The sequence below is a fragment of the Gavialis gangeticus genome, unplaced genomic scaffold (assembly GCF_001723915.1).
Source record: "Gavialis gangeticus isolate Ggan-Ray unplaced genomic scaffold, GavGan_comp1, whole genome shotgun sequence".
Lineage (NCBI taxonomy): Eukaryota > Metazoa > Chordata > Crocodylia > Gavialidae > Gavialis > Gavialis gangeticus.
This window is the reverse complement of record NW_017728992.1, coordinates 49557526-49584882: the sequence shown is the minus strand read 5'-3', so window position 1 is coordinate 49584882 and position 27357 is coordinate 49557526. Positions and strand designations below refer to the sequence as shown.

At 41.6% G+C, this 27357-nt stretch overlaps 1 protein-coding gene across 3 annotated transcripts in view; it reads right to left on the bottom strand.

Moving 5' to 3' along the window:
- The window catches only part of FARS2 (phenylalanyl-tRNA synthetase 2, mitochondrial), a 531358-nt gene that overhangs the window by 216430 nt on the left and 287571 nt on the right, over positions 1 to 27357 (bottom strand). For all 3 annotated transcript variants that reach the window (XM_019522113.1, XM_019522137.1, XM_019522107.1), the window contains one exon: positions 24742 to 24902. In XM_019522113.1, the coding sequence (XP_019377658.1) occupies positions 24742 to 24902 (161 nt within the window). The remainder of the gene's footprint in view (positions 1 to 24741; positions 24903 to 27357) is intronic.

Below are 27357 nucleotides of genomic sequence, written 5' to 3'. Positions count from 1 at the left end.
TCCAGCTCAATGAATTATATAGTGAATCACAAGCCTTTGGCTTTGGACTAATAATATCATGCATAGTTTGTTCTATATATAGGTAGGTACAAAAGTGCTGCTTAAAAGTGTGTTTATGGAATATCTCTGCTAAAAGTTGTAGCAGTTTCAAAAAAAGTAAAATGCATCAATTCTGGATTAACTAAGTCTATGTTTATTTGAAAGTCAGTGTTTTCAAATATGCCCCTCACTTCCATGTGCTCAAGGAGAGTAGGGGATGACAGTAAGGGGAGAAGGGCCTGCAGGGGGGGAAAGCTGAGGGGAACAGAGGACAAGGGGTCTACCTGAGCCCCTAAACTTATTTTTCCTATGGCAGCAGTGGGAGGGGGACAAATTCAAGACAAACTTTCAGTAATTAGATTCTATACCTGAAAAATCCATTTTCCATACAGGTTTCCCATTTTCCATACAGGTTCTGTATATACAAATTCACTCGTATGCGATGACCCTTTTTATATAAATCATATGTGAGGTAAATTCACATGCAGTTGGTGTGGTGGAAGCCCAGTCAGCTGCTTTGTGCGGTGCATTGTGGGAGTGATGACACCAAAATATAGTCTCCTGTGTGGATCTGTGCTCCTTGCTCATTTTCTGCAACATGTGTTTCTGTGATTGCCATCCCCATTATGATAGTGCCCTGTGCTCATGTGTACTGTCTGCTGTTGGTGAGTACCAAAATTGTCTTGTAAAAGTGGGAGAAATGGGTCTGGGGGTCAGTACAGTCGAGGTCTTGGAACATATCTCTATTTGTTACATTGTAAAATAGGTTCCCTTTATGCAAATTCTAGCTATGCGCCATTTTCCAGGAACGCATGTATAGCATAAAATGAGGGAAACCTGTATATAGAACCTAATTATTGGGGAGGCATCTAATATTCAAGTAAATATGGTATTTCATGGCTACAAGTCAACTTTTACACTCAGAAGCAGGGTAAATTAGCCTGTGCTGAGCTCCCTGATACTTTGACTATGCTGTTACTAGCCCTCAAACCAGCTGGTTTAAAACAAACTTAGCTTGACCACATCACACTGCAGTCACTGCCATTAGTCACCAACACAGTCCACTTCTCCATGTGAGATAAAGGCTAAATAGGAAACGCTGCCAGCTACAAGGTCTTTTCTGAAGGGAGGGAAGTGTTTGTTCATTTATTATCCTGTGCAGATCACTGCCTTTTGTTAAGGTCCCTGGTTACTGAAGTACTCATAGTCAGGGTAAAACACAGACATATTTGCTCTTTTGCCAGGATTAAAAAAAAAAACAAACACTAAAGAAGACCCTTTCTAAATGGTGATAGTTATGGTCCCACTTCTGAGTGGCTAGTGGCTGCACACCACGGGGGCTGTGGGACTCCCCCAAGCTACACTCCCCCACCCACAGGAGCAGAGGCAGGAAGCAAAAGGTGAAGGAGGGAGCAAGAGCCCAGAGATCCTGGCTGCAGCAGCAGGAGTGGTACATGGGTGGCAGACCCCAGCCTGCAGGTTAACCCCTCAGTTGTACAGCCCTACATTGAAGGATTAACATAGGCAACTACTGAAGGGAAGTTCAAAGTTTTATAGATTAGTTCCACTCTGCCTGAACTTTAGCAAGCAGCAGCAAGAAGAATGATGAGCTTTGTTCGCTCTGACAAAACTCAGGTGAATGGATAATTTACAATTAAATATGTGGGACTGGGCAAAGTCCAGAAATACTGTACTCTATTGTGCTTTTCTAAAGTGAATGGAACTGAACCCAGCACTCATATTCAGTACACCATTTCAAACGGCAATATTTTTATTTTAAAATCATACTTTTTCAAACTTGCCAAAGATGATGCTTAAAGTTCTTTAAAAGGCACTATTGCTATACTTCTGCATGCGAAAAAAATCTTAAATTTTTCTTTAAACAGAGCACTATTGTCCAATGACTCAAAGTCTAACAGATTTTATGAAGCTTTTCATACACACAGAACCCATGTCTTTTTGTGGCAAATAATATTTTTTATACTTTAGTAAGTTATAAAAAGGTAAAAAGAAATGAGACTAGAAAAGATTTCTATACATGCAAAGGCCAGCTTAACACTTACTTGAGCATCACTGTGGCAATGTTACATTGTAGACAGCACAGTAATATTCACAGCTGCCCATACAATACCTACACATAGTAAAGCCGTTGAAAATTTGCCAAGAAGAGTTATAGAGTCATAGGGAAGTAGAGATGGAAGGGAACTCCAGAGGTCATCTAGTCCAAACCCCTGCCTGAGGCAGGATCATCCCTATCCAAACCATCCAACATAGTCTAAACTCTACATAAGACTACCATCAACCCTGACACAATGAAGACCTAACACACTAACCTGCCACTGGTAAAGAAGGGGAACTACAGCAGCCAATGCCCTGCTTCTACACAGTGTTGTTAATGTAGCTCAAGAAGTCCAAGGCAGAGGGCCACACCCACCACTACAGAAAAAGGCAAACCCTCCCACAGTAGATACCAATCTGAGAATGGGTTAAAATTTGTTCCTGACCCCAAATATGGTAATCAGTCTGACCCAGAGTGGAAAGGCAAGACCCTCTAGCCTGGAACCTCTGGCTTTGCTCCCAGCAGGAGAATTGGCACACCCAGATAAAGTCCCCACACCCAGCTGAAGTCTCCACACCCAGCTGAAGTCCTTGGCTGTAGCCAACACACAATGCCCAGGCTTAAAAATACCTGGACACACACAGAAAAAGGGAGGGGAAGGGGAGGGGGGGCTGAGCAACCAGCAAAGCCCAGAAATGTGGGAAATACTCATGGTAGAAAATAGGCATATCTACTAGTGGTGTGCAGAACGGGATGTATTTGATTCGGGTTTGGATTCAGCCCAAATCGGGGACAGTGATTCGATTCATTGATTTGAATCACTGTTCCGATTCAATTTGGTCAAATCCAAATCTGAAGATTCGATACCGATTTGGAGAATCAACGATTCAACCACAGACACAGCTTTAAACGTATTTTCTACATACCCCGAGGTACAGGTGCAGCTCATGAACGCTGTGATGGTGGGGCAGATGGAGCATCCTACAGGAGCACGGGGGGGCACTGGTGTGCTTGGTGGCGAACCTGGAAGTAGTTCCGGTCCACTTCTGGGTCCACCACCAAGCACATAGGGGACCCCCCCCTCCCAGGCCCACCCAGTTCAGTGATTGGCCACAGGGAGACCCTGGGTGCTCCCGCAGACCCAGGAGGCACCAGTCGCTGAGCCAGGGGTGGGGGGAGGGTCCCCTCTGTGCTCCCTGGCAGACCCAGAAGTGGAACAGAAGTGCTTCTGGTCCACTTCCAGGTCCACTGCCAAGCTTGCTTCCGTGGGATGCTCCATCTGCCCCAGCATCTCAGCATTCATGAGCCACCTGGTACCTTCAGGTATGTAGAAAAAACATTTAAAGCTGTGTCTGTCCAAATCAGCGAATCTTTCCGAATCTCTCTGAATCGATTTGGAGGGTTCCGATTCAATTCGGAGAGATTAAAGGGTCTCCTGATTTGATCTGGATTTAGAGATTTGGCCACCGAATCAGGCTGAATCTCCACTGAATCAAATCAGGGACTGAAGCTTCGCACAGCCTTAATATCTACATTTAGATTATCTCTAACCAGTGGCTGCCCACTCACTTCTTGAACACCTCCAGTGTAGAATAGATTGCCTAGAAAAAGGCAGTCTATTCTACTGCCTCACTGTTCTAATAGTGAAGAAGTTTTTCTGGATATCTAATCTAAATGTACTTTCCTGCAACTTCAAGCCACTGATCTGCATCTTCCTCTCTGCAATGAGAAAAGGTGTTTTTCCTCCTTCTTCATGGCAGCCCTTCAAGTATTTGAAAACTGCTATCATGTCCCTTCCTAAGCACCATTTCCACAAGCTGAACATGTCTAGCTCCTTCAGCCTCTCCTTCTATGACTTGCCTTCTAAGCCTTTGATCATCTTTGTTGCTCACTTCTGGACCCTCTCTAGCTTCTCCAGATTCTTTTTAAAATATGGAACTGAGAACTGCCCACCATATTCCAGATGAGGCTTACCCAGTGCCAAGTAAAGAGGCACTATCACCTCCTGTGTCCTGACATCTAATTGAAGCATCTCATAACAGCACCAGACCCAGGGCAGACCCCTGTGAGACTCCACTTGAAGCCTCTTGTAATTCTGACATGGACCCATTAATAATTACCCTTTGCTTGTGGCTATTGTGCCAGTGATCTATCCACCTTATAGAAGTTTTATCCAGCCCACATTTCTCCAATCTGTTTATGAGAAAGTCATGTGGAACTTTGTCAAAAGCCTCCAGATGCACTATATCCACAGCATTTCCTTCACTCTCTCCTCCCCCCAAAGTAGTTACTTTGTCAAAGAAAAAGATCAAGTTTTTTTGACATGATTTGTTTTTCATAAATCCATGCTGGCTCCTTGCAACCACCCTTTCCTCCTCTAGATGCTTCAAATGGCTTTCCTTAGGACAGACTCCAGTAACTTCCCAAGTATTCAGGTGAGGCTAATGTGCCTGTAGATCCTTTAGTCCTCTTCTTGCTTTTTTTAAAGAGGGGCACTACATTGGCCATTTTCCAGTCCTCTGGTATCTGGTCCATCTCTCATGGCTTCATGAAGATCATTGCCAAGGGCTCTGAGATTTCCTCTGATAGTTTCTTTAGGACCCTGGGATGAAGTTCATCCAGCCCTGATGACTTGAATTCATTCATACCCAACAAAAACTCTCTATCTCTTTTGTTATCTCCTTCTTCAGCTTGCCCCCTTCCTTAACCAGATAATCCCTATTAGGTCTCTGTGAGCTTAATTTTTTGTGAAGACTGAGGCAAAGTAGCTGTTAAGTAGCTCCACCTTCTTTGTATCTTTGGTTGGGAGTTCCCCCTGGCTTGTTAACAGAGGATCCACAGCTTCCTTGTCCTTCTTTACTGGCCACCATACTTATCGAACCTCTTCTGGTTGCCCTTAACCTCCTTTTGCCAGGTGCAGCTCGTTCTTTATCTTTGCCTTCCTGATTTTTGTTTCTGCAGGTTCTTGCTATTTCCTGGTACATGTCCTTGGTGACATGCCCATTCTGCCATTGCCTATATATGCTTTCCTTTCGTATTTGAGGCATTTAGAAGCTTCTTGTGCAGACACATTGGTCTCCTGCCATTCTTCTTGTGCTTTTATCATATTGGAACAATTTTTTGTTGGGCATCCAATACTGTGCCCCTTAGAATTTTCTAGCCCTCCTGGGCACTTTTATCCTTAAATCTATCCTCCTATGACTTTCTTGTTATTATTATACATAACCTCAGGCACTGAACTAGTCATACAGCCTGACGATAGTTAAAGTACTTTTTTTGGCATGCTAAACAATGATTCAGCAGCAGATATTTAAAAAAAATCAATATATGCAATCTGTTGTTGTAGACAGTGTAACTTACCATTCTTTTTAGTATTCTGATTATGGGACCAACAACATGTTAATGAAATTTACACATGAAGGTAAGGTAAAAGGAGCCATGACTACCAGAGAGGACAGAAAATTGTTCAGAGAGGTTAGAAATATAGCTAGAAGGTAATAAAATTGGATTGAATTTGGAAAGACACTCAGGTAAAAACAATCTCAACCAACAAATATTTCAAATGGAAACAAATACCTGGAAATCAGTAATGGAGCAAAGAAACCTGGGCACAGTGGCCAACAAGTTATGTACATGTTTGAAAAAGCTGCAAAAAGGTCTAGGTCTATGCTTCATACAAAGAGACAAGGCAGAGAGGCAATAACACTTCTCTGCACAGAGCAGGTAAAAGCAAAATGAACTAACTGCCTTCAGTTCTCAGAAGTTCAGGTAGAGAAAAATGCTTACATATTGAAAGCAGTTTAGAAAAAAGAAGCAGGGATGATTTTGGAGGGGAATCTGGAGGAAATGACTTTCTAAGGAAAGGTTTAAACTCAAGACAACATGGCACTACAAGTCATGTACATTTTCTCTCTCCTTTCCTCCTCCACAATGGAGTGGATGTCTACCCAACCCCTCTATTTACTGCAGCGCCCAATTACCACCAGGCCAGGGTCTCCCCTCCCATTCTGTGGCCTTGCCACTCCACATCCTATTCAAAATAAATAACCACGACAAATGCATATACATTACAATAAGCCATCACATTTTTAGTATTTGTTAAATGTGGATGAGGTGCTCTGCACTATCTAAGGTAGAAATGAACCTTTCCTGTCAGAGGACAGAGAACATTAACTGAGAAATCTACAGAAAGGCATTAGCTCCCAAATAATCTCAGTTGGAGCCTTGAGGCTTTTGTACATGCCACAAAATTGGCCTTTTGCACCGCTTTAATGGTGAGACTGTTTACACTGTTCGTGGTGTATTGCACATTAAATCACTTTGGGACGCCACAAAATATAACATGTCAGAAGTGTTTTAGTTTGCTACCTTATGGCCATGGAGGGAAGCACCAGGCCCTGTGCAGCTCAGGGACTGTGTAGGCAGCCCATGTAGGCAGGCTCCACTGAAGGAAAAAAAAAGAAGCTGCGAGCCTGATCTTTTGTTTCCTCCCTGGAGCCTGCCTGCCTGCCTGAGCTGCACAGGGGCCCGTGCTTCCCTCTGCAGCTGCAGGGGGGGAGGGGGTACTTCCCCCTGTGGCTGTTGTGCCCCCCAGGACTGCCCGGGCCAAGTGCCTGTGGGTGGGCACTGCTGCTGCCATGGAGGGAAGCACCAACCCCCCCACAGCTCAGGGACTGCTCAGCTCACCAGCACCTCGTCCTTCCCCCCCTCCACACCACCACCAGAGAGGCAGGTAAGGATTGGGTCCAACCCTTGTGTATACGCCACAGGGCTTTACTTCGCCCTGAATTGAAGCCACTGCTTCAATTGAGGGATAATTAAACTGAAGTAAACCCCTATGGCATGTACAAGCAGCCTTAGAAACCCTTCTTGGATCTGGAAATCCCTCCTGGAAAACCCTGGGGTGAAGACAGCACTTGACATACAAGGGCAGCTATGGCAAAATGAATTCTACTGAGGACCCGATGATCTCATGAGGTCCCTTCCAACCTAAACGTCTGTGAATCTGTGTGTGAGTAGATAGAAAAAGGAGTTTAAGAGAATGCATCTAAGTCCAGTGGTTCTCAGACTGCAGACTGTTGAACCCTTACTAAGATTATACTGAGCTAGCTAGCCAATTACCTGGTGCTGCCTCTCAGACAGGTAACTATCAGCATTAAAAGACAACTACAAATACAGAAATACTTTCCTAGCATTACTTCCCCTTTTATGCAGTCCGTAACTACCACCATGATCATATGTAACTGTAAAGGGGTAAGGAGGGGGCCCTCCATAACAGTGACAAGGATGGGAGGTGTACACAAAATAATTCCTTTATTATGACATGGTCCAAAAAACGTGGAAACCCCCAGTTTGGGAAGATAAACATAAACAAATCTGGATTTGCTACATTTTGACAAGCTTGGCAAGTTAGAGGAAACTATGAAATGGCTTGTCTTTTCTCAGAAGTCAATATTTAAGGGAAAAAATTCTGGTTCCTAAACAACACCGAGTAAATAGGATCTGTGTAATGGTTCTGCCAGGCCTGAAAAAATACAACAGAGTCTTTTTCCTGCCACATCATGGAGAGTAAGCATAACTGTTCACAGCTGCTAGTCAAGCTTTCCCATACATGCGCTGCCCCTCTCCACAGGCATGCTAACTAACAGCTAAGGTTGTATGGTACACAGGCCTTCCATATTCTGTTTTTTTCTCTCCCCTCCCAAGCACCACCACACAGGTGCTGCTGTCCATGGGTAGAAGGCACCCAGGAAGAGGGAGAGACTCAACCCACAGAAAAAAATCAGTGTAGGAAAAAATAAATTTCCTAAATTCCCCAACTTGGATTTGACTAACAGCTATTTACTATGCCTGGAGGGAACTGGCAACAGGCTGATGTAGTCAGCAGAAACTGAATATATCAACAAATATTCAGGGCTTGATCTTAGGTACTGAGCACCTGCAATTCCTGCCAAAGTTAATGATAACTGCAAACACTTGGGATTTCTCAGGTTCAGACATCAGGTCCTCAGGTTTTTGTTGTTTTGGTTTGTATTTTTTTTGTTGCACTCAATAAGAACATGGAGATAAATAGCTCAGGAGATAAAATACCGTACACATCAAAAAGCCACATAAGAGATTTATAGATAAATAAAAATGATAGTATCTGGAAATAGGTTTCAGCAATATGAAGTTGTATTTCTCGGAAATATAAAGCGCAACAAATGCAAGTAAATTGCATCCAACATTTCATTTTACCTTAGAAGGAAAATACCACATAATGAAACATTGACTGTGTTTTCTTTCCTGCTCATTAAGTTCCGCCAATTTTGAAAGTTGTTATCCGAGTACTAGAATCTCCAGAAGCCCCAGGTGAGACTTAAACAATGTACCATGCACATCCAGCTATACAGGAATTGCTGCACTAAGAGACTTGTGGCGAAATTCAGCACTTGTAGAAACCCATCTATCCCAGTGACCCAGCTATAACTTTTTTTTCCCTTTAAAACAGCAAAGAGATTTCCAAGTGATGGCACAACATATTTCCCTGACAGATGCTGTTTCACTTAATGCTGCTGCCATTGCAATAGCTCTAGTGGAATGAGCCTTAAGAGTCAATAGAAAAGAAATGTCCCCCTCCCTGGAAGATTCATAGACATATGTGCTAATGTATATTGCTTGGGAAATGTTATAGAATATGGTGTCATAAAAGCTATGTTCCGCACAAAATCATTTCAAAGATGCCAAATGCCATATATGGCAATTTGTCAGGGAAGATTAGTGATGGCCCTGAAATACTAATGCAGATTCAGTGCTAGTAACATGTAATGCTTCCCCCCTCTATTCTGGAGGAAAACTATCATTGCCCAGGCTGCAGGGATTTGTTGGCTAATTCCAGGACTGCACACTCCAGAGCAGTCACGCTAACATTCTCGCTAAACACTAAATTCTTACACAGTTTATTTTAAAAAGGGGTTAAAAAGCCCACCTAAGTTTTAAACTAATAATTAAATGCCTGGGTACTGCAACAACAATATCTGGCCTCAGAGACAGTTTAAGAAGAGCTAATATTTTTTCTTTTAGTTATGCCTGGATACCAGAAACCTACAACCTTCTGTTAACCCAAGACCTGATCAAGACAAAAAAGTGCATTAACTGCATAAAAACCTTTTATAGTCAATGGAAGAAAATTCTAATAACAGTTTAAAATGTTAAATGCCAGCTGCCCTTCCTCTCAAGACTAAACAGACTCTCTACACATCAGAACCGTATGGCTCTAACAGTTTTTTTCTGCTCTACTTTCCAAATCAAGAGTAGGGAAATGGGTTCAATATCGCTGTTTTCAGATAATGCGATTAATTTGCAAGAAAGGTGGCAACTGGATTTTAACATGTGTGAAGGTGCAGGAGGAAAGAAATAATCCTTAAGAGAACAATCATTTTTTTTTGTGAAAAAGTAAAAAAATTCTTCTGCAGTCTACAAGACCCTAAAGATTTATTCCTTTTTACATTTCATTCTACACAGTTACTGTTAAGAATCACTTGCCAGGGTGTCATGCATGACAAAGGAAATAGGAGAAGGGTATCATAATACTAATATGGTTCTTTCCTCCCCTCATCCCCCCACTGTGCCTTCTGCTGTTGGCTTTTCTCTGTAGCCTAATTCGTATTCTGATCAGAGAAAGAGTAGCTGAAAACCAGGTTTTTATTAACACCATATATATCTTAAGGTGCTCATGCAGATGCATGCACACACATTCACACCCAAATATATCCCCCAACTCATTTTCTAGCAATACCTTCTACAACTGAGCTGCTCTGGCTAATCATAATGCAGATGAAGATTGCAGGGGTTTTAGGGATGGGTTTTAGAGCACTCTATCAAAAGCTTTTTGCAAGATGTATTTTTTTGTGCCAAATGCCTGCACCAACGTTAAAATAGCTATTAGGTAAATCCATCTTTAACATAATCCACAACACCCAACTACAGCATATTTCACGCTGTTTCCAAAATCTCAATCTCCGTAATTTTCATTTTATAATTAGTATAATTATATGTATACCCCATACGCACTGACACACATATCTAACAATTTGTGTACATGTGTTACTTCACAAATTGAACGTGTATGCCCACTCACACTTACAAAATCTCCATATATAAAATCCTTCTTTTCAGTCTGCCAGGCTCATGAATACACAGTGTTATTGTTATAGCGGCACCTTGGGATTCCAATCAGACATTCTGCAAGCCCTTAGCAAAAAGTCCATTTTGATGAGGTTGTGGTTCAGTGGTAGAATCCTTGTCTGCCATGCAGGAGATCTGGTTTTGATTCCTGGATTTGCATGTAACTACAGCCATTAAGGCACCCCATATTTGGACTCAAGCTGGCCTTTTGGATTCTGTCTCAATGGTCAAAAGTGGGGATGGAAGGCCTGGGCATCCTCCAAACTACTGCCTAGGCATATGCGTCAAAGGTCCTGGTGACCTCTCACATGTACACCATGATCCATAAGGACTGATGGTTGCCTACTACAATCTAACATAAGAAATGACAATAAGACAGCGGCAAATAGTCCTGGGCAGTACAAGGTAAAATGATACAATTATAACCAGCAGAAGTGAAGTGATGTGGCCAAAGTCATTCAAGCAAGTCAGCAGTAAAGCTTGGAAAAGAACCCAGGTGCTGTGTTAGATGCACAGTATGAGCTCTGTGCACTACACCAAAATCAATCCCATTACACAGTGTCACAAAATGCAACAGGCCCCCCGGCACCAAGTAGAGATTTTTCCACGTACCCATGCCTTTGTAGAGAATAATGATGCAACTTCTAAGAAATGATAAACACCTGAGGACTCCCATTGCAGTCAGTAGTGGTGGGTACTTGAACCTCTTGCAATCAATCCTAAATCTATTGTTATTTTAAATCTCAAGGTTTATCCCTTCATCTGACATTAATTTAAAATGAATTTTTAGCTTATATATCACCAAAGGAAATTGCACCAGGGCTTATTTAGGCACTTCATATAACCATTATGCTTCATCATTTGGGATGTAATAAAGACAGTGGGCTGATGTATTCAGCAGCAGAATTATTCATTTGCGAGCTATTCGTTTTAAAGAGTCTCAACTAGTCAAACTATGAATGTCTGTGGTTTAGAGATCAGACAGAATTGCAGTATATATGCTTTTTAGAGTGCATTTAGCTTGCTAGCTAAGTAACTCTTTAAGGTATACCAGACATACTATAGTTGGGGTACATTTGCCTTCACCTTAAAAAAAACCCACTAGTAACAACAGTATACTGCAGATAATAAATTTATAGATTGCATCAGCACTAGCAATTCCCTTATTATTTGATGTTTTGATCTGGAGGGAAGCTAAATGTTCTATTAAGGTTACAGGGCTTCCTTTTCACACACACACATACCCTGCCCCTTTTATGTATAAAAATGTCTTGAAATGGAGTTCCTAATGTTAAGTCCCCTGTTACTAGAAGCCTCTTTAAATTGGTACTGAAGTATATACCAAATTTATGTATCATATGTGCATTCTAGGAGTCTTCCGTCAATGAATATACTAATACTTTCAGGTCAATTTTTCCTTTCATTGTTCCGAAGTCTCCATTAAGAACCTGAGAACGGTGAGCAGGCCCAGGAAAGCCCCAGCTGGAAGAAGCCAGCATGGCTGCTACAAGCTGGAGGAGAGGCCTGGAGAAAGGACCCCAAGTGCAACTGAACCCATGTGACTGGATTTATGTTGTTGGTTATAGCTACTCCCATGCCTCACAGCTAAAGGTGGGGGGGAGGGAAGAGGCCACTGAAGATGCCTCAGAGAGAGGCCTAGTTTATTGCAAGATTGGTGGGCTGACAGAAGTAACCTTCCAGAGTATAAACAGTGACACCAAAAGCATGGCATGCAAGGACAGGGGGGCACCCAAGGATACCAGGGTGTAAGGAATGGGATTAGAGTGGCCACAAAGTATGTACCACTCCCACCACTAGGAGAGGATTTCATTATACTGGCCCACATCCTAAAACGGTTGCCAGCCACTGACCTATGGTGCTACATTTAGCTTTAAAGACTCATGACTTTTCTTACCTCAAACATGGGGGGCTGTAGATACACAGAAAAAGTGAAGTCAAAAGTCCTGGATTAGTAAGGGTCACAATACACAGGAAAAGACTAGAGAAATCCTCTCAATCTTTATACAGTTACATGGACCTGCTACATTTACACCCACTTACAGGTCTTTCCCATCATTTGCTCTGTAGTCTTAGCACCCATATCAGGTAAGTGTAGCCCTGATTTTTTTAAAGGGGTCAGAGAGGCTATACTAAGTTTTTTTCCTCTACAGAAGCCTTTTCCTGTTGTACCATCTGATGACATGAGCTTGAGTTTAGGAAAGCTTATGCATCTTCAATTTAATCTACAAGGTGTACGTATGTCTACCCTGCCTTTTGTTGCATGTTGACACCTGAAGGAAGGCAGACAATGAGTAGAGACAGTCTAATCACTGATACTTATCCAAGCATGCAGCTTTCAAGAGGTGGTAGTGGTTTTCCAAGACCAAGGGAAGACTACTAACCAAAGACTGACTTTTTAAGGATTCCTTGTCCTGGTAATAAATACAAAGTATTAGAGAGTGAAAAAACCCCACAGGAAAGACAGGAATAGACAAGAGCATTCAATTCTGCTGTTAAAATGGAGAATCTCCAACAAATGGAAGAACAGGCCAGTACTAGGAAGACAAGATGGGAGGAAAACAGGGTACGTGAGAATCCTGATTTCTTTGCAGAGACATTGATTAAAACCTAAAGGACTCTCAGTATGCATGAGAAAACTGAGGTAAAAATATGCATGCAGGTATTTGCTACTCTTCTATAAATCTGTCTCTCTTTCTGTACATTGTTTACCACTGGAGTTCATGCGGTTTATAAGCACTCCTGCAAAGTCTGTCTGTTACTTGCTTTAGTTACCATAAAGTCCCTGAAGGGTAAAACACTAGCCCAAGGTATTCACTTGGCTGAAGTTTTGCAGAGTGACAGAAGACTTGAATGATCAGCCCAAAACTTTGCCCCTATTACAGATGGACTGTAGGTCCCTGCATCTCAGGAAAGAGTACCACTATTAGTAGAATTAGCACTAATATACCACCCAAGAGCCTCAATTATTATGCTAGACACTGTAAAACTGTAGACTAAAAAAATGTTCCCTCTTCCATTTATCTAGGCAAAAGATGAGACACAACAGGCAGACAGATAGAGGTATACAAGGAAGAAGTGAGAGAACACTGGTCAGTATGACAAGCACTAATGATAGTTCATCAGAAGTCTAACTGCTCATGATTTTGTAAGCATAGGAGGAAATATGAGTTTTCAAGGAGGATTTGAAGGTAAACAATGAATTGGACTTGTGGATATCTACAGGGAGCTCCTCCCAAGTATGAAAGACAGCATAGAAAAAAGCATAAAGGTGCTTGGTTGAAAATTTAACAAGTGGACAAAGAAGGTTTGAATTATTGGCCAGTTGAAGCCAGGAGTAGATTGTTCAATAAGGAATAAGAGAAACAGGTAGGGTGGGGAGAGGCATATGGAGGACCTTGAAAATGAAGGCAAAAAGCATAGGTTTGATGTAATTCAGAAAGCAAAGGTGACTGAAGGATACAAAGAAAAGAATGGCATGATCAGTACATAAATAATAATTGCAAAAACAACCTGAATGGACATGAGCACAATAAAATTCCATTTGTCAAGGCTGGAGAAAAAGTTGAAATGAAGAATAATGAAATGACGGTGGCTAGCAGAAAAAAGTTGTTTGTGATCTCTCACACTTTGTACATGCAGGATGTTACCACAAGCAATGAGTAATAGATGAATAAATAGCCAACTCGACCTTCCACCTTTTTGGAAGGTCAAGCTTCCTTTGGCTCCGTACAAACATACATGAACAAATTTACCTCACTGTTCCCACCCTTGTACTCCTCTACCAGGACTATCAAGCAGAGTGGTTTCAAGGGCAATGGCTCCACCTGACACTGCCCCAGTACACACATATTGGGCCAGTAAGTCATGCAACCAGCACTACCCTGTCTCTTATTCATGTGCTCCAAACCACTGCCTATTAAAATATGTGTAGGTATTCCAGGAATGGATATTTTCAGGTTCCTGACATCTTCTGTTATACCTACTAGCATGTTTGCTCAGGGCTAGACATAATTTATTCATAGAAAAATGATAGTCGCTAGCTGTGGGGAGCATCTTAACTCAGTCCTGGTTTATTACGCCTTCTACACCACATTTGGTGGGAATAAAGAGCTAATCACATGCACAAGAAACACGAGCATTGAGGGCAATTGCAAAGTTCACTTAATTGAAAGGCTGTGTACTTTCCAGTAGGTATTATCTTGTGCTACTGTATCTGGAGGTATGTCTGGTAGCTGGCAGGCTTTCACTTAATGGTATGATGGGATCTAATCTGAGATGCCACACCATGTGAGGCATATCCAAATACACCAGTGCCAGCATGGAGACCAGAGCATGGGTTTGCAAGTGCTGGACAGGGGGAGTAGATTGAATCCCCCTGCCTGGCACTGGCAAACCCACAGGCTCCCTGCTAGGACCCCCAGGATGGGAGGCTGTCCTGGTCCCAATGCCAAATTCTGTCCAAATGCCAAAGCTGATAATCAGCTGATTGTCAGCATCAACATGGGCATGCTAAATGTTCAAATTATGATGCCATATACACTAGCCACAAAAATGTTCCACATACTTTGTGGAATATCTTTTGTGACTGGTTTGCCATTTTATGGAACCGTAAATCAGTTGTACATGCAGCATTATTATTATTTATGGCATGATTAACATTAATCACACCTTAAATGCAATGTATGCTAAGGGCTATTGAGTGTCTCACTTCTGTATCATATAATGGCAGAGTTGCCATAGCAAATAATTTGTCAATAGTAATAACGATTGGAAAATCATGCTTGCTTTGCTAGTATATATTTGGTCCCAGCTCATTTTGATTTAGATTCTCTATTACAAAAAATACAAAACAAAATTAGGGCTGGGCATTTTTTAATTCTGGAGTAAAGAACGCATTTTATACCTTTTCCCTTACATTTTGGGATTTTCACTTTGAGCATATGCATAGATTTAAACATATGAACAATCCCATTGACTTCAGTAAGACTATTCACAAGCTTAAAGGAAAAGCACATACTTAAAGAGATTTGCTGGACTAGGGCCAGAGAGCTCAGCATCATGTTAAATACTGCAGCCATGATTCAAGATGTGATGTCACGATGGTAGAGGCACTGATAACCAACAGGTTTCTGAGTTTAATAATGAGCCCTACTGTGGGGTTTCCTTTTTCTAAGGTAACAGAAAGGAAACTATCCTTGGTTCTGTCACCCTGGCCTGTCAGCAGAAAAGAGCTTCACACTCTTCCTAAGGAGTGTACAGATTGCAACATGTGATAATGTGAGGTAGTATAATGGTTTTATTCATATCCATTTTGGGTGGTCTGCCTAATGCACACATAAGGAATACAACCTTTCTAAAATCATGCCAATTTTTTTTTATACTACACCATCACATTTTCTCCATGTTTCTACAAACACATGAACTGTATACATCCTCCATTACAATGAAACTAGTTAGCCAATAAATTGCATTTCAGACTGTACCTCATTTGTTCAGACTTCCAAGTTCAATTTACATACTAATGGTTGTATATTTGCCTTTAACAGATGCACTATTAGAAAGTAAACATAATAAATGAATAACCCTTTAAATACAAAGTTACCACAACATGATGAAAAATATCTGAAAATGTAACAGCCAGTGATTCTGTTTACCCCTTTATTAGGAAATAAAGCTGATTGCTGACAAAGAGATGAATATAAATTATACTGAGCTGCATATTAATGGTGGATAAGGAGACCTACCCCTCTGTATACTGTGTAATCAGATCAAACAGATAGACATGGCTGGCTCACACGTTAGATTATTCTTTGTCCGAGATACAGATTGTAATGTACAAGCAGAAGTGCTTTAGTTTTCCAAATGTTTTATCTTGAGCCTGTCATTTTGTTCTATTTTTGGGGGTCTCCTAGATTTTCAGAACAAGTCTTTCATCTCCCAGCAGCCACTATTCCTAAGTACCCAGAGACATTTCGCCTGTCTCAGAAAATTGATGACTACACAGTGGTGTAATAAGAGGTTAAAAAGCTGCACTGCATAATTATTTGAGAAGCAAGAAACCTCAAGCATATAGCGAACATGGTGGTAAGTATGTAACTGGGTAAACTCAGCTCTAATAAAAAGATTATGGGCCTGATCCTGCTATCCTTTATTCACACACAAAACGCTCAATGAAGACAAATGGGACTAGAGGGAAAGCGGGTCCTGTCTTTCCCCATAGGCATGCTCCTTTAGGGAAGTTGGCCAGCTTTACTAACCCCATGACCGGGATTCACAGGGGAACTCAGGCCCAGTGACTTTCTCTGGATTTCAGCCTGGGGATCCTGTCCAAAACAGATGGATGCTCCCAGAGCTTCCCTGTACTGCCTCTCTTACAGGAAATTTCCTACTTATATCCTAAGATCCTCTTCCCAGGTATCTGGAAGCTCTCTCTATAAAGACTTTTGCTAATGGTGTTCCACATCCTCCCTTCTGTAAAATGGGGATAATAAAATAATACTTTTAGTTTTTGTCAGCTTCTCAAATTATAGACCTCCTCCTCCTGAGTGCTTGTACCCACAGGGCCTGGGCACAATGGGGACCTCAATCTCAGGTAGGGCCCCTAGTCTCTGCTGAATCACAGAAACATCATAAATGGGTAGCCTAGGCAAGTGAAACAACATGCTGCTCATTGTAGCAGTGAAGTATGATGCTAGAAAACTGTCCTACCAAGCAAACCTATTCATCTTAATCAACACCTACAGGCATGCAGTTTTTTATATGAACTCTGAGTCCTTTCTTTCCCCAATTGTCATTTCATTTTTGTTCTTTTTCCTGAGAGCTGTCAACACAGAGACATCTTTTTCATACGAAGAATGTTAGCTAAGTGCGCTGCAGGAAACAATCTCTATCTGCATTTGCAAGCACGTGAGGAACTCTGATGAATGGAGATACCACATGGGAAACTAGATCAAACCAGGATATTCAGATTCAAGTCACTGATTTTTATTGACACCTTGTTCTTCAGATGCTCAATTTCTCCTGTCCTGTACATCCCAGGTCCTCCTTCCATGTGAGTAATTGCAGGGAAATAACTTTCCTGCAATGCCCCATACTGCTGCAACTTGTCAGGTTATAGGTTGAGCCATTTAGTTAATCCAAATCAACACAGTAATCTCATCTATGGGGAAAAGCACTCTCAGGCTGCTGTGCTAGGTGGGCACAGTGGTGTAAGTGCTGTCAGCTTTTCCAACCGCTTCTTGATATACTAATGCTTGCACACTGAAAAACTGGGATGACAAAGTCCAAGTCTGGTAAGTTTAGGCTGTTAAAATGCAAGAAACTTATTCTTTAAGTCTTGAGAATAGGCTCAAATTAAATTCCATCTTTGAACAAGAGTGTATTTAACCCAGATATTATTAAAGGATATTGCTTTCTAGCGCAACAATCTTGTCTATTTGAAGAACATTTTTAATGAACAGAAGGAAAAACAGAAATGGCAGTGCATAATTTTCAGGTTATGAATAGTGACAGGGGGAAACCCAGAGAGGTTTGATGTGGTCAAGTACCAAAAGTGCAAAGGTTTGTCCAAGCCTCGTGGGTGGCACGAAGCTGAGAATCTGACAAGAAACCCAACAAAGAATTTCTGGTTTAGCTCACTTCTGTTCACACACGCTGTGCATAATGCAATGGATTTTCACACAGATTATTGTCATTTCCATTATCTCAGTCAGGAAAATCCGATAGGACTTGAGGTTAGTAGTGAGCTTTGGAGCCAGGCTACAAATCTGATGTGAATCAGACAAGTGGCTCATTAGTTATGGCAATGTAGGAGTAGAGGGGCTTACCAAAGTTCAGGTAGTCTATTGTTTTTGTCATCTACTAGGAAAATGACAGAAAGAAGGTGACAAAGAGAAAGAGAGCTTTTCAGACTTCTATTCACCTAGATCTAGTGCACCGGACCAATACTTTTCTACAAAAGCTATTCACCCTTTAAAAAGGCAACATTGTGAGTCCAATATGAAAGCTGGACACCAATTTTTATTATTAAAAATGAGTAAGCCTCTAACTGTTTTGAATGCAGAGGCAGAATTGAAAATATAAACTGAAGACTAGAGACAATTATTGCACCAAAGCTGAAGATGGAACAGACAACCTGCTTGTATAAAAGCACATGAAAGGAAGCACTGGTCCCCAGAGTGAGAAACGTTTGGTAATGCATTTACGAGAGCTGACCTTTAGAATGGAGAAAGGGAGACAATTAAAATTAATTTTTTACTAGATGCATCTGTCCTCTCAACTCTGTTGCTCCTTTCTTAAGTTCCTTGTCCTCTTAATGAATGTACACGCGTGCAACGTACATATGTGCACACTTCAACCTGTCTCCTGTGGTCCGTAGGAAGGGATCTCTATACCTACAATTTGTAAGAAATATGCAAAGAGAGACCATAAGAAAACAAACTCCCCTTTTTTTGAGGTTTCCAGAAGCCTCACAGTGAGCTTGTGGAAACAAATCACCACCACTGAAGAAGTCGCGCATCAGCAACCAGCCCAAACGATCAAATTTGTAGTGCAGACTTTAGCTTAGTTTAGATTTTAGTGGAGTTTATTTTTAAATGATTTATATAGCTTTAGAGGGGGCATCTCCAAGTATACCCCAAAATCAAATTACTTTATTTATTAACATGCATATTTTAGTTTGGTAAAAGCCAGATATTTTGGATGATTTGTAGCTGAGAAACTTAAGCCTATGGGAAAAGAGCATGGTAAGGTTGGGGGAAACAACCAGTGATCTTCCAAAATCCCCAGCCGGGAGGGCAAAGAGTTAGGAAAGTTGCTGACTGGATCCTCACAAGATTGTCTGTGCTGGATTGTGGAAGCTGCAGAGGCAGGACTGTCATGGCAGGGCCTCAGCATTTGCAGTCCTCAAGGAAGGGAGGAAGGGAAAAGTACCACCTTTGTACATTGTCTCAGTTCCACCATGCCATACTGGGACTAAGGAAATTCCAATTAAAATTAAAAAAAGGAGAGGGAAACCACCATAAGCTGAAGTTAAGGTTGCTGACCTTGGTTAACCTGTGTTAGCTTGCAGGAATATTGGGATTGGAAAACAAAACAAGAAAACAGTGATATTAGAGATAAGGCTAAATTGATTGCAAACATAACAATATCAACATTCAGAAATGTGCGCTCTCCTCAGAGATACCAGATAACATCTTGGAGGACTGACTTATAACGCCAGAACTAAGAGCATATAAAAACCTACACCTGGATCACCTTTAAAAAGGGAGCAATAAAAGTGCGTACAACAGCCTCATCTTCAACTGTGGATGATGCAGGGTTAAAGTTGGAGTGGGTTTGTCACATCTGTACAGCTGCAGGCTTGTACACATTTAACTGTTAGAGTGGAACAATGGCAGCACAGGTTGGGAGCAGCAACAACCCCTTCCACTTTGAAACTGATCCTAGTTTACTTTTGTCCCTATCCTGGATATGAGTAAATTTGCTTACTGTTGATTTAGGGAAACAAAATAAAAGATGAACCAAATCCTATTTCAGCTTTATACACCTACGTGACAGTTGTGCATCCAAATGTAGCCAGAGAAATGTCATTTTGGGGTCTTGCCCTGGAGATGAGAGGGCCCAGATCTACACAGCTACTTGTGGATGCATAAATAGTGCTCAGGCACATGAAGGTGAAATACAGTTTGGCCCTATAAATATTAGAACGGTGGGGAAATACTTTAAGGATGTCCGTGGAGGAAAAATCCGAAGTGGTGGTATAAAACTGAGCAAATGAAAAAATTCCCAGAATAGCATGAGAATGTTTGCTTAAAGTTTTGTTGGGCTGCAAAATCGTCTCCCACAGAATGGATAGGATAACGTATCTGTGGAATCATAAGAGCAATGACAAAGAAATCGGCAAGATTGCCTAATATAGTAGAAGTTCTTTCTATTTTTTTATGATTTCACATAGAGGAAAGAAAATTGATTGTTACTATAGAGACCATTTTTGCCTATGTCAAGAGGAGAGAAATTTTATTTTTTCTGGCTTTAAGATATTTGAGAGAAAAAGGCTTAAGAGAGGTATTTTTTATTTTGAAAGTCTGTATTTAATGGTACAAGAACACCTACTGTTAAAACTGATTAAGAAAAAGTAAAATGCTTCTGAGGGAATTACAAAGTCTGAAGACACTTCATTTTGGTTATTATAATATCTGCATGAGTGTGGTGCTGACTTGAGCTAAACCAAACTCAAGCTTGCTGAAGCTCTAGAAGTCCTGAAAAAACACGAGCACCACAGTCTGTAAAAGAGATCTTTTCTGTTCCTGGCTGAGGCATATAATGCCTATTACCAGTGAAAGTAATAAGGGTCTCCTTCAGAGAAACCCACACCTTCAAAACATGCAAGAGCTCACCTTATCCTCAAGAAACTACACCTGACCCCTGAAAACCTCACTACTTCCCATCCCTTACTGAAACAACTGCGAAAATTGTAACTACCAAGTTTCAACCACACATGACATTAGCAAACCACATTAAACACTGACTTCTCATGGACATAGACATGGGGTAGATATCCATAATCAGACTCTGCAGCCGCATCCAGATGTGCATGGATGTTTAGTACCCTGGAGACAACTAGCAGTGGTGCACCTTGTGCTGACACTAGCTGTCCCCAGGGAACATCTGTCCCACATGTGCTCTAGCGTACAGAAAGTTACACTGGATGGGGTAGGGGAGGCTGGGGCCAGCACTGGGCTAGTCCCAGCAGCTATACCTGGGGTCCTGGAGGCCTCCCAGGGCTGTAGCAGTGTCAACCCTGCCACTCGGAGCCTGGCCAGCAGTGGAGTGCAGCTTCATCTGGCCAGGCTCTGGCTTAGGGCAGCACATGCTGCCACCACATGCACCATTCCACTTTTTTGTGCCATGGTTTTTTTTGACCCATGGACATCCCCTTAAAATCTGGCTTCTCTTCACGATCTCTAGGGCCCGACACATTACATTTATTGTTAAATTAACAGATTAACTCCACAATAAATTTAGACATGCTACACATACAAAGTAATTATCGCATGATAAAAATGGCCAACTAGCCACAAAGATGTTGCTTGAAAAACGCAGACCATTTTTGTGCTAGGGCAGGCTGTTCTCTTCCCCCACACTTCCGGCAGTGGGACTCTCTGGGCGCAGACAGAAGTGCAGCTCCCCACTGTACCTCAGACTGCTTTGCAGGAAGTGTTCTGAGTTACAATGATGAACCTCAGGACCAAACAGAAGTTCACTGTTGATTCCGGGGGGAGGGGAATATAACTGCTGGGTGGGAGCCTGCAGCCAGTTTCCCCTAGCAACAGCCCCTCCTCCCTCCAAGTCTGTCACTGTTTTCATAATGGGAGTGGGGGAAAGAAAGCAGACAGAGCTTGTTCTAGGGGTTCCCCAGCTGGCATTGGAGGGTGGAATGGGTGAATTGGAGTCCCCCCCATCTCACAGGGGGCTTCAATATACCTGCCCCACCCTCCAGCATGGTCTAAAAAAACCTCAGACCGAACTTCTCCGGTTCCCTTTCCCCCCTCCCATTCTGAAAACAGTGACAGGCTGACAGACACAAGTTACTGAAGACATTCTTCTTTGAATCATCTTCATCTGACCCCTCATGCAATGAGAGTTCAGATGTTTTCCCAATTGGCTATTTTTGAAGCAGTCTGAAGCTCTGCACTTGTGTTTGGTCACAGCTATAGGCTGCTTTCTGTGGCCAGATCAGGCAAAAATTGTCACGTCTGTCTGTGTTTTCTGTGACTCATGCTGACCTCTGCTGTCTGAGGGTGCCTTAGCAGATGTCATGATTCACTGCCCCTTCTCCCTTTCCTCAATCAGCCTTCAAAGCTGCTTCTTTAAGGAGCCATTTGCACCTCTTCTCTGTGAGAAAAAAAGTGTATTGAAGACAATGAGTATGTCATGCTTTACTTACACTCTGGTAATCTGAGGGAGAGGGAATTTGTTTGGAAAGCTGCCAGTACTGACAAGATGAGGAGAGAGGAAAAACACATACACCAAAGCACCTCATAAGGTGAACCAGGAGAGTTTGAGCCCCATCACTTCTATCCCCCATCCAACCTGCCCTTTTCACAAGTGTTCCCTGCTCTGTGCAAGGTTTAGGGGAGAAGCTCCTTCACCCAGGGGGAGCTCACAGATCATTTCTCATTAGCAACACAGCTGACGGTGTGGAAGGAGGGCTGACAGCCCCAGACAGCAGCTCTCCAGCTCCCCTTTCTGGTGAGTGCTGGCAGAGCAAACTCTGAGGGCACCTTTTACCCCTCTGGATAGCTTGACCTGTGAATGTGAAGCAGGTCACATGATGTGACAGTTTCCATTAGGCAACATTACCTGTTGCTTGATGGAAATAATGCCTGTCAGGGGTCTAGCAGTCCACTAGAAGAGACAGAGAGGAGTCATGGACTTAATTTCCAGCTGTATGTTGATGACACAACTATATAACCCATTCTCTAGTGATATAAAAACAGCCACTTCTAAAACATTGGAATGGCTACAGGAAATTAGGGCCTGGATGAAAGCAGCTGGTTCAAGCTGAGCCTACACAAGACCAAAACAATGCTGGCTGAAAAAGGGAAAAACTTTACAGAGAGTTGGTCAAGCTATTGTCTCCAACTGTAAGAAGATAGTCTCTATGCATCAAAATGGTCTGAAGCCTTGGCATTCTGTCTGACTCATCACTAAACTTGGAGAAGCAGGTAAGAGTGATTTCTAAAAATGCTTTTCTTTGACTCCAGTTTGCTTGAGAAGCTTATCCTTTCCTCCTGGTCAAGGACCTGGTCACCATAACACACATTTAGCACCTGAGTTGGACAGCTGTTATTCCTCAACACTGAAGCTGAATATGATGATGCTCAGCTAAGACAGAATCCACCTACCCACCTGAGCAACCTGTTAGGGTGCTGTGAGCTCAACAGGACTGTGCTGAAGTCCCTCTACTGACACTGATTCCAGTTTAAGGCCTTGACTCTAATTTTCAGGCAAATTAATAGCTCAAACCCTGGCTACAATCAAAGATTTTTGTGCAAGTTTTTCTGTAATAAGTTGTTTCACAGTCTAAACACCACTTTTTTCCTCATCTCTTTCCAATTGGATTTTCCTTCTTTTCTGTCCCCAAATAAATATTACAAACAGAATCTTGATTCCATAAAGGAAGAAGTACCAGAAACACCAAGAAGCTCAACAGTAGCTTTCTACTGTTATTGATTTAACTTGGAATATTTTCAGAGATTATCTGGATTTACCATATTTTTAATGTTCTATTTACATTGAAATCTTGGCAAGTCAGGTTAGTTCATAAAGCAAGTGAGCTGAATGGTAAAAGTAGCGGTAAAGTCCTCCCCTCCTATCTCCATAAATTTCTGCCACAATATCAACCAATTCCTCTTACAAAGAAAACGTGCAATATTTCCATCACTTTAAGTTTACAGTAATTCTTCCAGAAAAACACAATGACAGATGACTTGATCTTCTTCTGAATAAAGCATTTCCTTTTAATCAATTCTTGCTTAGCTGCTCCATCACTGGAATGAGCGCAGTTGTCTACTAGCTGAAAAAATGATTAGATGGCCTCAGTAGGGGAGTTACAAAAGAACTACAAAAGTAGAGCTGGCACAGGCCCTGAACAAAAGACTGGAGGAAAATGCTGCTTAGATGTTGGTTGTCAGAAGAAATTTGTGCTTTCTGCCATTAAAAGCAATGTCCATATAAATGAAGACAATATCAAGGCATAGTTTCTTAGTGTGTTAGGGCCATTGGGCCACATTACATCCATTAAAGTCAATGGCGGTTTTATGGCTGTAACTTCAAGCAAAGATTTTTAAATTCTAAGCAGTATTTGGAGACCCAGCTTCTCTGAGGAAACATCCACATGTACATTAATGTGCTTTTCCTAATGCGCATTAAATTTAGTACTTCCAATGTGAGGTACTAAATTAATGCGCATTAGGCTACCCTTATGCATTATAGCGCAAGCACGTGCTTTTTAGGTGACGCTTAATGTGAAGTAGCTTATTTTACTGTACATTAATGTTATAGCATGGTTTTCTACAAGCTGCTTTAATGTGCAGTAAAATAGGCTACTGCGCATTAAAGCACACATGTAGACATGCCCTGGTACTTTCCAAAGAATACAGTGTTAAAATTTATACTTAGGTCCATCTGTCCTAAGGACAACAGCTCAAGTTAAGCACATGCTTAAATTCTGTTTTGAGTAGGGATGATTTCCTATCAACAGCACAACAAAACTCACTGACACAAGTCTATGGTAGTGCTGGGATACTTCCCCAGCAGAAATTGTGTTATGATCTGAAATCTCATTTTACTGAAGAACACAATGTTGGTGACTTCAGATCCTTTCACTTCTGGAAATATTCAGTCCCTGGTTTATGGAGGGGAAAATAAATATTTAAAAAAAAATTTCTTACCTGAAATTTTATGTTTTGGTCAATGTGAGGTATACAAAACTGTTTCAAGAAGCGGTCGTCTTCACTCCAGAACAGGCGAATATCAGGGATGTCATATAGAATCATGGCCAGTCTTTCTAATCCCAAACCAAACGCCCAGCCAATTTTATCCTGAACACCAGCTGCAATAAATAAATAAGTTCATAAACAAAAACACAAAGCTAGGGAGGGCAGTAGGTAAAAATCCAAGAGCATAAGCATGGACTGTGAAAAAATGCCCATCTCTTTCCCAAGAAGGCAGGAATGAGCATAAAAGAAAAACCAGCAAGTAATTGTTGAATGATGATAAACAAATTGATCCTACTCCCATCAAAGTCAGTGACAAGACCTCACTGGTTAAGTACAGATAGTCAAAAAGCCCGAGACTGAATTGATTCAATCTTGACAGCTTAGTCTAAGTTGTGTAGATTGAACTGATAAGCAAGTGAATAGACATTTACTTGTAATTCCAGAATGCCTGATGTGGCCCAAGACAAAAGCTGGGGGGCATTAAAGCACACTTCCATGTTCCAGTCTTAGGTGGCACATGCTGCCACCACGTGCTTTGTCCCACTTTTTTTGGTGTGGGTATTTTTAACCCCAGGATCCCCCAGGGTCAAGAAAACCCTCCATACAGCAAAACAGCAGTACAGGGAATGCCTGCACGTGCAATGTGTGGGGCCACAGATGGGTCTGCAGTGCCACTTATTGCATATCTGTGCTCATCTGGATGTGCCCTTAGTGTCCTTATAAGGGTTAAATACTTAACAGTGTATTCTATTAAGTTCAACAAAACATACAAACATGAAGTTTCACTCTGATGTATTTTAGCTCAGCGCACAGGCCAAGCTGATGTAGAATCAACATTGTTGCTAACATTTGAAGGCATTTAAATAGTCCTTTTCAAGGTGACAAACACAGACCAACTGTGTGTTCATGTGCAGAGCAAGGGAATTTAAAGCACTGCCTACATTAAGAGCAACACTTCTAACCAGATAATTCTCAGATCAGCACCTACCAATGGCCATTATTCCCAGACATGCTAGGTTTTCTTACTGTATCATTAATACACAATCATCGTCCTATTTAATGATTCTTGGTACTTCTGCAGTCCTATCTGCAGATCTCCATCTTCACAGATGTTGATGACACAAAAACTAAAATATCCTTATCCATGCTATTGACAGAAAAGAAAACAGAGCCACAAAGATATAAAAGTGCAACATTTTCAAAACAGGTGCCTAAAGCTAGAAGCCAAAACTTATCTTTGGGCATCATCTGCCTGGAGCTCAAATAAGTAGCTCCCTTTGAAGTTCAGCACTTTCAAAAAAACCAAGTAAGTGCCTAAATATGAATTTAGATTCTTATTTTTTAAAGCCTTGGCCTGAACAACTTGTCCAAGGTCACGTGGGCAGCTGGATCTAGAATAACATTTCTTGATCACTTCTCTTGGAGGAAATTCCAGCAAGGAGCTCAAAGGATCACTCCCATAATTAAGGCAACTGCTTCTGACCACAGGTGTGCTGTCTTAGGATATGCAGAGAAAGGAGCAACACAAAGTCCTAAATTCATAAAACACGACATCACAAGAGTTAAGAGAGGCCCACAGTCATTCTTTCGACTCTTTTAATTAACTTGAAACAGCTCTGAGTTACTTCAAATACTGAGTCCTCAGCAGGATTGATCTGTGCTTTATTTGTGTCATCAAATATGTTCCATTGTTCTTCAGCGTAAACTGCAGTGGGAGATTAATCCACTTTATAAAGACTAATCCTCCGAGTCAGCATTGTAAGTACTCTGTCCTGAGGATACAGACTCAAGTGCACATTCAAGCCTTTGAAAGTAAGACAGTTTAAATACAATATCATAAATATTACAAGAAATGTCAGCCTGAAGGGGAACTTTAGAGGTCACCTAGTCCATTCCCCTGCACTGAGGTAGGAATGAGTACACTTAGAGCATCCTTGACATTTGTTTGTCCCCACCCTGTCCTTCAAAACCTCCAGAGAAGGAGATTCTACAGCATCCCTAGGTCACCAGAATAAAAATTCCATTATCTTCACAGTTAAAATACTTCCCTAATATTTAGCTTCAATCTTTGCTGCATATTATGTCAGTTACTTCTTGTCTTACCATATTGACTCGAATATAAATCAAATTATTGGAAGATCATTTTATAAATTGTCAAAAATTCTCCAGGTATAGAGTCTAATTATTGGAAATTGTCCTTGAACTTGTCCCCCTCCCACTGCTACATCAGGAAAAATAAATTTGGGAGGTTTATCAACCCTTTGTCCCCCAACTTCTTCTATCTGCAGCCCCTCCCCCTCCTTCCTGTCAGACCCTGGTCTCCCTGAGTGCATGGAAGTGAGGGGCAAATTTGAAAACCCTGACCTTGAAATAAAAATTCCTGTAGTAATTTGCCTATAGTACCCATAGACTTAGGTCATCCAGAATTGATGCATATTACATTTTTTAAATTGCTGTGAGTTTCAGCATAGGTACTCCATAAACATATCTCCAAGCAGCACTTTTATACCTACATATATATAAAACAAACTGGCCACATCTACATGAGATGCTGACTACGTGGTACCC